Source organism: Taeniopygia guttata, chromosome 5 (genome assembly GCF_048771995.1).
Source record: "Taeniopygia guttata chromosome 5, bTaeGut7.mat, whole genome shotgun sequence".
Taxonomy (NCBI): Eukaryota; Metazoa; Chordata; class Aves; order Passeriformes; family Estrildidae; genus Taeniopygia; species Taeniopygia guttata.
Genome location: NC_133030.1, coordinates 5,414,000 through 5,425,280, shown reverse-complemented (window position 1 = coordinate 5,425,280; position 11,281 = coordinate 5,414,000). Strand labels below are relative to the sequence as shown.

Genomic DNA, 11,281 nt, shown 5'->3' with positions numbered 1-11,281 from the left:
AATAGTCTTAAGCTGAAGAAGTGTATGTTTAGACAAGATATTAAGAAAAATCTCTTTGTTGGGAGGGTGGTGAGGCTCTGGAACAAGCTCTCCAGAGAAGCTCTGGATATTCCATCCCTGGAAGCGTTCAAAGCTGGGTTAAAGGGAACTTTGAACAAGCAGGTCTATGGCACTGTGTTGGAAACTAGATTATCTTTAACACCCCTTCCAACCCCGACCGTGATTCTGTTTCTCTATCGGTGCTGAGCACAGAATGTAGAAACATCTGCTAGCAGCTGTGACTCCATCCTTCAGCCCCTTCCCCTTGGGAATGGATGAGCGGCACGGTGCGAGCCCTGTGTCTGTATCTACCTTTCCCTTTCGGCAGGTTACCTGGCACCTCCCGCCTGGTCACCCAGCCGGGTCGGGGTGCAGGATGGAGCAGGGGGCGAGGCGCTGGGCCCCCAAACACCGAGCGTGCCCCGGCGGGGAGCGGAGCGCGGCTCCCGGGGAGCCGGGCGAGGCGAGCGGGCCCTCCCCGGCGGGAGGGAGGGCGGGAGGAGGGAGGGAAGGAGCGGGAGAGCCGGGAGAGCGGAGCAGGAGCTGCCTCAAATGCTTGAAATAATTCCGCTTCCGTTCAGAGCCGGGAGCAGCCTCCCACGGCACCGCGGCCTCGGAGCCGCCCGCTCCGTCCCGCAGCGCCGGCGGCGGCGGGCCCAGCATGGCAACCTCCCCGCAGAAATCCCCTTCGTCCCCCAAATCCCCCACCCCCAAATCGCCCCCCTCCAGAAAGAAGGATGACTCCTTCCTGGGCAAGCTCGGCGGCACACTGGCCAGGAGGAAAAAAGCCAAAGAAGGTAAAAATTAACGACGGGTTTGCACGTTTCCTGGGAGTTACCTTGCTGTGGGGTGGGGGGGAGGAGGAGACAGGGGGAGAGGAAAAGCTCCGGGGAGCGGGAGGAAGGGGCTGGCGGGGAAGGACGTGCGGAGCGGGGTGGGCAGGCGGGCGGCGAGGGAGGAGCCGCCCCGGCCCCGCCGCTCCCGGGGCCGCTCCCGGGGCCGCTCCCGGGGCCGCTCCCGGGGCCGCTCCCGGGGCCGCTCCCGGGGCCTGTGTCCAGTGTCTGTGTGCGGGCCCGGCCAGGGAAGCAGGGAAGGAATGAAGGAAGGAAGGAGCGCTGCCCGCAGTAGGCCGGGCGGCCGGCGGGCCCCGCAGGCCTGGGAGCGCCCGGGGATGGGTTTTCCCTGGGAGCGCCCGGGGATGGGTTTTCCCTGGGCAGGATTTGTGTGCGGACGCCCAAAAGCCGGTGCTGTGTCCCTGTGTAAGGCGGTGTGATCAGCGCCCAGCGCTGCTAGGGATCCATAGCAGCGCTCGCTGGCAATACAGGGATCCTTGTGCTGAGCAAAAGGCTTGCCTGGTCGCGGCGAACCTTTACAGGACGCAGAGCATGTGCAACAGTCCTGTTCTTTGTCCGTGCTTGTGAATTAATACCCACCCCACCTCCCCCCCGCTGAATCTTCCTGTATGAAACCCTGTGAGAGAGAGAATTGGAATTTAACCTTGCTCACCCATCGTTTTGACAGCTGAACTTGATTTAAATATGATGCAAATAGAGACAATGTATCAGTTGCTTCAAAACAGTCTTTCAAGCAAAATTCATTGCTTGCAAGTGTGAAGAAGGGTGTGAGGCTCAGCACCCCTTGCCCCTCGTGTGCACATGGGCGCTGAAGCCTGGCACAGAGTTTTTCGGAAAAGCACCAGTGCTGCGGACGAGGATGACCCAACTTGGGAGCGTCCAGCTCCTCATTCTCTTCACTATCACGTCATGTTTCTGTGATGTACAGTCTTGCTTTTCCATTAAATCCATGTTGCACGATTGTGCTCACTTTATTTGGCTTTTTCTGGTCATTGCGGATGGACCAGATGTTCATAAAATAGTAAAGAATGACAACTCCATTAATTACCTATTTTTAAAAATTATTCTGTTAGAGTATTTATGACTATTAGCAACACTGAACTAGCAACAATCTTCCTTGATGAGTCCATGTTGTAGGTATGTTTAGAGATCTTTAAGCCTATTTGTGGCAGTTTGAGTATGTCCATTATATTGTCGTTAGTACTGTTTTTACTATTAAATGCTTTTTTCCTTAGTGACACATATCTGAAGTCACAAATCTCCAGCAAACTGTCAGAGGCAGCAATTGCTTTTATCCACTATCTTGTAATCTTACAAAAAGATGTCTTCTGTGAAATCATACTTCTCATTAATGCATTACATATATTGATTAAAACTTGCACCTTCCATTTCATTATCATTGTCTATGCTTTTGAAATTTTGAAACTGCATTGTCTTTGTCCTTTGCGTTTCCCAGTTTTCTAAGGTCTATCTAAAAATAACAGGATTAGAGAGATGGGGGTTTTTTTATTAACTTTGTAAGGACTGTTATTTGCTGATGGACAAAAATGTATTGTGTTAATTTCACCTTAGTATCCTTTTTACTTGGCTGTGTATTTTTGATATTTCTTTGGTGGAAACATACGTGGAGATGAAATTGATAGTATGCAATCTTTCTGTTTATTGATTTATGGATTTTAACACAGGTGGCTTCAGCCTTACTGTGAAGCCAGTCCTCTTTCTTAATTCCTATTTTTTTCTCTACTAAAAAGAAATACAAGTTTGCAAACTATTAATGAGCATTGTTCTTGCTAGCTGTGACCCGCGTAGGTTCCATCTTAAGTTGTGCTGATTGTTTTTGTAGGGCTTCAGGTGTTTTTGAAGCCTAGCTAGGAATTTCAGAGGTCAGATTGCTTGTTCAACTAGGATCTGAGCTTTGGTGGTTTTTTCCTGCTTTAACCAAACTATGGTAGGTTTCCTATGGAGGTGGGTCTTGGTCATAGAAGTGCAAGTGGTTATTCAACTGCTTATGCACAGGATACAGGAAAATGTTCAGAATAAGTCAGGAAAAATGAGGGACAACTGAAAATTTGCATGTCTTTCAGTTGGTGTAAATTCTGCTGTTACGTAGAGCACAGAAGCGTACTGATTTCCTCCACTGTTTTACCACAAGGTCTAAGAACTGGTGGTTTTTAATAATGCAAAAATGTTTTGTCTTTTGAAGGGACTATGCTGTTAACACTTGAGTACCATCTCTGCTGTATGTGTAGTTAGCTGTTGTAGGTGATACACGATTACACATCTGTGAGTTTTGTATTTTTGTCATCAACAGGTGTTTTGATCGTTGTCAAAACTACATTTTTGTATATTGCAACAACAGAGCCAAAATGCTTCGCTGAATGAAAATCTTTTAGGATCTGAAGTGATTTTATGACGACGAGTAATGCAGAAGAGAGTAAAGTTTATGTAGTTTTAGGTGTAAAATAGTTTGTGATAAAACATAAAATGCAATTTCTGTATTGACATTAATTTATATGCATAAATATATATATAAAATATATAGTAAACATTTGCTTATCCATTTCAAAGTTCTTGGCAATGGTGAGAAGGTCCACCAGTGGAAGAGGTGAGGGTAGTCTAGACAAGTGAAATGAATTCTCTGATATCAGAGCACAAGTTATTGACCAAAACAAGGAGAGTAACCTGAGATATCACACATGATGTAAACTGGGATTAGTCATACCATAAGACATATGTTAATATGGCAAATACATTGCCATTAAATATAAGAGAGTATTTGAAAAAATCTGGAGTATGGAGCTCAGATTTGTTTATGTTGTTGTCTGTCACGTAGAGCCGTAGTCTGGTTTTCATTTACAACATCTCATCACCAGTGGTGTAATTCAAGGATGAGAACATTGTACTGTGGTCTTCCCTGTGAGAGCATCTGCAGCTACATCTTTAAATGGAGCATACATTCTGTTGAGGTAGCAAAATTACAAGTTATTAAGTATGTTTGGAATTAATTAAATTAGCTTTTTTAGGCACTGAGAGAATTGCGAACAAGGACTAGAATACTTGATAGCCTGTCTGCAAACTGAACTGCAGTATGCAAAAGTTATTAGTGGTTTTTAATAAGGTTCTATCCCCTTCATTGCTGAAAGGTATTTAAAGACTGGCTACCCCATATGTGCTAGTGAAGGATCCCAGTCCTTATCTATCAGTTCAGATACATGATGGAGCTTATCATATGAGCAAAAAAACCCCACAAATTAGATTTTTTGTAAGCTTGTTACAGTATTCTGTACTGTGTACTAAACATGTCTTTAAACATATGTAAGAAGTAACAAAATGGCCTTTTTTAAAAAGATGGGTAGGGGGTGATTGTGTTATCTAATGAATATTTCGTGGTGGATTTAGTAAGGTCATGTGTGATTGCCCTCGAATTTTCCTGGCCTGGCAATTATAAACACAGAAAATTTCCTCCCCCTAATAGCTTACCTTAGTGGAGAATGTAAAGAATTGGCCGCTGACGGGCTGATAAATCTGTGACACATTTGGGTACAGAGAGTGAAGTTCAGAATTGCTTAAATTGCAGAGGAGCAGATGGGAAACAGACAGCTTGAACCCGTGAATTTGGTGGAGAGCAATTGTACGGGCTCAGTCAGTTTTCCAATTGATGTGACATCAATTTCAGTAATTTGACTGCTCTTCTGCCTGGTTTATTTGGGGTTGATGGGCAGAAGAAAGAATGAATTTTCTGCTGTCTTCCACTTATGATATTTCTTCTTTTTGTGTTGTTTTGATTTAATTTTGGTATGTGGGGTCACAGTAGGCAGTGCGCCTCTCTGTAAGAGTATGTTAACAGTGTAAAATATTGTAAGTTCTGGTGGTTTTTGATAATAGCCTTAACTTTCTTAAACTTTACGTCATGTATTTTATGGAATAATATGAAATTAGAAAAATCTAAGATTACAAAGTACGAGTAAATGTAGGCTGATGAAAGCTTTTAAGGTGTTTATGTAAAATGTTTGTCTTTCTGCAATCCATGAGTAAAACGCTTTGCTGTGTGGCTCACTGGCAGAAAGATCATGCCTTGGTCTTGCTCAGGGCCTTTTCCAATGGAAGTAAATTAATTTCTTGGTGTAGAAGTGTTCTGCTAGATTTCTATAGACTAATTTTCTTTGGACCTGTTTCTGCAACTTACTGCACAGCAATTGCATACAACTAGTTTTTGTGTCAGTAGATGTTTGTGCTTGCCTGTTTCTTGTGGGAGAGATTCTAGGCTGGCTGAAACACTCTGCAGGCTTTTCTTTTTCTCTGCTCTTCCCTGATGCTATGTTTAAAAGCAGGAGCTGGAAGGAACTGATCTGTGTCCTATCATCATATTTGCTAATGTATGGCATGAATGATGAAAATGAACCACTGGGTGCTAATGTCATACTGGTGTTTAGAAGGTGGCATGTGGTGTCTCCTGTGAATAGGAAGATGTGGGGAAGGCTTTATTGTCACTCTTATAATGCTTCTCACATTCTGCCTTTCTCTGTACATATCACTGCATCACCCCTAGGCCTTCTAGTGCCATCAGAGTTCCTGAGCAGCTGCTTTTACTGTCTGACATGAACGTGTTTCTCCACCAACCTCACTGCACAGGAACTGGAATGTGCTCAGAATCTTTTCCCTGTATTTTGTGCCACACATTGCCGTGCCCCTGGTGATGCTGGGCAAAACCTGTTAGCATCGCCACTGAAGGAATTATTGCCTTGGAGCAAGTTCTCTTAAGTAGATAAAATACTCCAGTGCTGTGGAAGGGCAAACAGAAGAATAGAGGGGAGGTCCACTTGCTTTGTTTGGGAGGACAGCACCATGGTGTTTTTGGTGTGCTTTGAAACCAAAGCATCAGGGCATATCTGAGGAGACCTGTGCTGGGGTGGTGGAAAGTGTTGGAGCAATCTTTTGTTTGGGGTGGCTCCGTGTGGTGGAAAAATCTCTCTTTTAACTTGTGCTTTTAAAGAAAGGCTCAGTAGTTTCTTGTTGTTTGGTCTTAAAGTAGTTTATTGTAAGTTATTTAAACGATTGTCTTTTGGAGCTGCTGCAGTCTGCTCAGCGGCTCAGGCAAAGGCACATACACACTTTGACATCTTTTTTGTCTCTTATCTTTTTTTTCTCTCCCCCCGCCCAGGGCTGCTGCTATTTTTTATATGGTACATTACGTGATACACATTTATAGTTTTTCTCTAATGTCTATTCCTTATATTAAATGGTGCTTTTCTACTCTAATCTGTGAGTGCTAACATTACTAAGAACATGGAGGTAAGGTAGAAGAAAGAGGGAGGACAGGGCAGACCCGAATTCCTCTATCTTAAAACCTCTGACCCCCATGTATAAAACTAAAACCCCCCTGTACAATACTAAAAAATTCTTCCCTCTACTTTGTGACTACTTCTACTATAATATCTAAACTTTTGTGACTTCCTGTTCTTCCTGCAAGGTTGGTAAATCATTCCATGGCTCAAACTCAAATCACAGCTGTTTCCAGCTGCCTGCCAGGGTCTCAAATGCTTCTGAGATGGACCCAGAACCTCCAAAAATGTCTGAGGGACATTTTGAGTTCTGACAGAAAGGAAGAGCATTGCCTCTGAAAGCTGAGCATCTTCCTGTTGCTTGGGCTGCAGATGCAGCTCCCGGGGATGAATGTGGGTGGCAGCTTGGCCCTGCTGCTTTGGGCTCTTCAGCATCTGTCCAGCCAGGTTCTGCCTGCCTGGAGCTTCCTTCATCCCCCTTTTTTAACAGCCTCTGGCTCCAGCTGGTTCAGGGAAAGACACAGGTAGGGAATTGTGCTGGCAGCGTTGAGGTGAACAAAGCACAGCAGTGCCAACCTCTTGTGAGCCAGACAGGAGGCAAAGGAGCCCATGGTGGTGGCTCACTGCAGGCAGGAGGAGTCATGCATGCAGTGAGGGAACATAGAGCCAGGCTGTGCTGATTATTTTCTGAAACTGACTCCTGTGAGGTATTTTGAATGCCAGATTCCTTTTAAAAGGAATGGGGGCTAAAAGTGAGTCTGTGTGGATCTTGCATATCTCCAGTGGCCCACATGTGAATCACATAGGTCATCAGAAACATCTTGTGTTCAGAAATCATAAAATACCTGTTGTGACATCTGTTAGGATTATGAAGCTGTTGTGAAGCTTATACCAAATTCTGTTGGTTTGCCCTTCCCTGTTAGTATTGTAAAGAAGGCATTTCTGCCAGGTACCAGGGCACTGGGCTTTCATCTCCTATTCTGACCCAGAACAGCCATGAATTCTACATTCTCTGACTACCTGCATGAGGGCAGCAGAGCCACTGAACTCCATTTTTGCATTTGACTTGCAAAAGCAGCCTAAATTACATGGGCAGGTCAGCTGCTGTAGAAGTATGCCTTTTATTTCCTGACTTTTTCCCATTTAAATAATTCCTTCATCATCTGAGCTGAGGTTTCAGCTAAAAGTAAGCATACATTGAACAATATTTTGAAGAGCCTCCAGTGCTTTCAGATAACAGGATGGAGCCATGGAAAAGAAACCCAACACAACAAAAAACAGCTAGGGATGATGAACTCAGCTCAGATTGATGCACTTTTGTTTCAGTGCTAATTTTTCCTTTACATCTCCAGATTTAAAACATTCATTCCCTTAGATCATACTCATAAAAACATATATACAGTTTGCAGAGTGAAGGTGGACATAATCAGGTAATGCTGTAGAATAAATGAGGTACTCAACTGAGGATAAAGTTTTCATCCTCAGTGAAGTGAATGAGCTGTCAAGAGAATCTGGAGTTTTAGAACTCTGATGTTTCCTGCAGCATTTAAAGGAATCTGCCCTGAAGGTAAGAGAAGACCTAGAGGCCAGGACTGACAGAAAAGTTCCCACTGGATTTGATTACTGCTTGTGGGCTTTGTATCTCCTGAAACCCCTCACCTTAAAGGCAGCTTCCTGTAAGTACAGGTCTGTGCTTCTGGAAGTCTCCCTTGGACAGAATCTCTGGGATGTATCCTAATTTTTATTCTCTTTCTTTATTGCCTTTCACAACCATTAGATGATGCCCTTCCTGCAGAACAAATAGTTTAATGCTGGCCTCTGCCTTTCTCATGGAGATTAAGATAAGGACAGTCCAGTTTGTTTGTTATGTTGCTGTATCCAAGATCAAGTGCTTCCTGATAACTTCATCCAGAGTTCTGCAGTCTTTTTGAGCAGAATGCTGTTGTTGCTGTGGGTGAAATCAGCAGTTGCAGGGACACAGTTCTTGGTGAAATGAAACTTTAGAAAATCAGTGGTTGAGGTGTACCTAAAATCGTGTTGTTTTTCCACCTACTGCTTCTGTCCTGTTCCTTTTCCTCCCCACACCAGTTCCTATTCAAATACAGTTGTTGTCATATCCCTAACAATAACCTGTTTTATCAGCTAAACTGCAGCCAACCCCAAAAGAAGACATCCTGAAAGGCCAGTTGCCACTGCAGGTGGTGCAGTCAGAGCTGTGCTGGAAGCAGTGTTATGCCATTTTGCTTGAGAGAGGATGAGCTGCAAGGCAGGCTGTTTTGCAGTGCTTCACATTTTCACTTGCAGCTCTTCCAAATGTGGAGCTGGGCTGGGGCTGAAGGCATAGTTTGCTCTGTGTGTAGTTCCTGTGATGCTCCTGGTAGTTCCTGTGCTGCTCTTGTGTGTGTGGCTGTAGATGGAGCACTGAGTAGCAAAGCCTTGCTCTCCACATGTATCATCATGCATTTTCTGCTTGGTGTGCTAATGCTTACTAATAGCTGACATTATTTGGCTTGAATACCCTTGTCCCTGTTGGACTTGGGTGTGTATGTGTGTTGAGTGCCCCAGAGAGTTAATTCACTTTAGTGACCAAACTGAAATACAAACAAAAGATGTATTGGACCAAAAGCAAAAATCAGATCAATAGCCTTTTGTGAATCCTTAGTCTACTCTGCAACTACCCCTTGAAAAGCTGTGCTCAGGCCAGAGAAAACCAAGGGCCAGAAAAAACCCAGGGATGTGACTGGTCAAGAGTGAGTTGTGCTGGCAGAGCTGTATTAGGAAGATTAGCCACCATCTGTTCACCCAAATCCTGCACCTGGCTCTAGACTGTGCCACTGTTCATCAAGCAGTGATCTTTCTCAAAATATCAGAGAATTGCAGGATGAAATAACAAGGCTCTACAGTCTCCCAAATGCTCTGGTTTCCTTTCAGTTTTGTAGTAGTCCATGGGAAGTACTTGCATGTAGTGCTATGAAATGTTCTGATCATATATGTGGATTTAATACAAAATTAGAGAGCACCTGGGTCCTGACTTAGCGATACTGCTTTCATTTTAATCTTTGCACTTCTCTTCCTGACTTCTTCCTGATCTTTGTATCAAGCAGCACACAGTGTACCATGGTTGACAATACGTTACTTTTTCTTGGATAATTATTTTTGTGAAAGAAAACACCTGGAATATGAATTTTTGTGAGTCATTCTTGGTAGGTGCAGTTGTGGTTAAGTCACTCTGGCTTCTCTGATTCCTGCTTAGCATAGAGCTGCTCCTGTTCTTTGCCTTTCCAGTGGAGTGGTAGAGCAGTCTGTGGCACTGACCCAGTGATGGGTGATATTAACCTTTATTCATAGTGAAACCTATGAAATCCCACTTGGGAAAAGGGACTTGAGGAGGAGAGGGGTGCAACAATTGTCAGTGAGCACTGTTCTCCATCAGAAGCTCTGGACAGAGACTGAAGGGTGTGGTGGAGAGAGAAGCAGCTCCAGCCCAGTAGTGATTTCCCAGACATAAAAATACAATCTCACACTGCAAAAGCTTTGAAAGAATAAAAAAATCCAAATGCAACCTAAACATTATAATTTCCTGAATATTCGTTTAACATAAGATTGATAATTTTTTAGTGGAATATGTGTTCACAAGAAGATAAAGTCTGCCACCACATCTATCTAATCTCCTTGGGAGTTACCAGCTCTTTTCCACAAGCCATGTTTCTTTGATCATTTTCATACAGTGCTCTCCCACATTCACATCTACTAAAAATACCTAAAACTCCACATTACCAGCAATGGTCCCTTTTCAGACAGCGTGCAGGTAATGATCGCTGGGTTCTTTTCTGGTAGAATTTAGCATTCCAGCTTCTCATTTACTGCAAGGGAAAACTGAAGTTGCTTCTGATGACATTTCTGGGCTCTAAGAGGTGCGTGTTAATGTGGCAGTGCTCTCTTGCCATTGCACCATGCTTCATGGTTTCCCTGGAATTGCAATATTTGGAGGCTGGGTGTTGGTTGATTACAGGGCTATGGCTGAGCACCTTCCCGGCCCAGGGGCAGGCAGGTATCACCCTCAGCAAACACATGGACAGGGTGCAGGCAGCCTGCAGAGCACGTGTGCTGCAGGGCTGGGAGTTAAGGTCAGAATTTCCCAGACAAGAATGCCTAAATTGCCGTGCCCTACTTAGCCAACTGTGAGCTGGGTTAATGAAAGGGAGACTTTAGACAGAGTACATTTAGAGTTTAGACTTTGGGTACATTTAGTGGGAGAAGATACGTTTTCCTTTGTGTCTGTACAGGTGGTCCTTTTGAAGCAAGCCAAAATAAGCTTCCTCACCTGGGTAACGGCCTGAATAGGTTGGCAGGGTGTGAATCCATTTTCAACACATGTAAAGAAAAGTGTAACAGTGCCAGTGCAGAGTCTTTCATTTATTTTTTTTCTTAGCAGGCTTTTTCTTTGGCCACTGAGTTAGGCTGAGGCCTAATTTTTTTTTCTTTTTTTTTTTTTTTAACCGTAGGCAGTTCTAAAGTAGCAAACTATTAATAGTGAAATATTGGTTTAGAAGAACACTAATGCACAGGGGATTCTAGAGCAAACGAGGCAATGCTGTCAATGGTTCAGATTGTTCTTAATTACAATAATGGCATTATAGGAGCTGCAGTTGCTGTTGGGCACAAAAGAAGATAATGATAATGTCAGAGTGCTCAGAGTAAATGCAGTATAATGTATTGCAGAGCTGAATTCAAAAGATGATATGCCTAACTTGTCGTCAGAGTGCATGAAGAAGAAGAATGGTAAAAGGTCAGAATAGTTTTTGTTGTAACTGTGTAGTTCAGGGGTTTGGATTTTGTGGTTTGTTTGGGGGTTTTTGTGGCCTATGCTTTCAGGTTTAAGAAGAAATGTCAGGTCTCATGTGTTTAAATGATAAGTATTAATTTTATTAGAAGGTGCGATCACATCTGTCTTACCCACTTGGAATAAAGAACATCACTCTTGCTTTGAGAAGGAAAGGAGATATCTATTGGCTCAGTACCCTCATATCCTGAACACATTTGATATTGATCCTGTCAGAATAAAAGAACAGGAATATGGTAGATTTGGCCCCAAGTCAGAATTTG

General features: G+C 43.8%; 1 protein-coding gene across 1 annotated transcript in view; it reads left to right on the top strand.

Moving 5' to 3' along the window:
• Nucleotides 1-556: 556 nt before the first annotated feature.
• Nucleotides 557-11,281, top strand: part of PARVA (parvin alpha) — a 62,363-nt gene continuing 51,638 nt past the window's right edge. Inside the window, exon 1 of the mRNA XM_030273440.4 lies at nucleotides 557-836. Within this exon, the coding sequence (XP_030129300.1) occupies nucleotides 701-836 (136 nt within the window). The 5' untranslated portion in view covers nucleotides 557-700. The remainder of the gene's footprint in view (nucleotides 837-11,281) is intronic.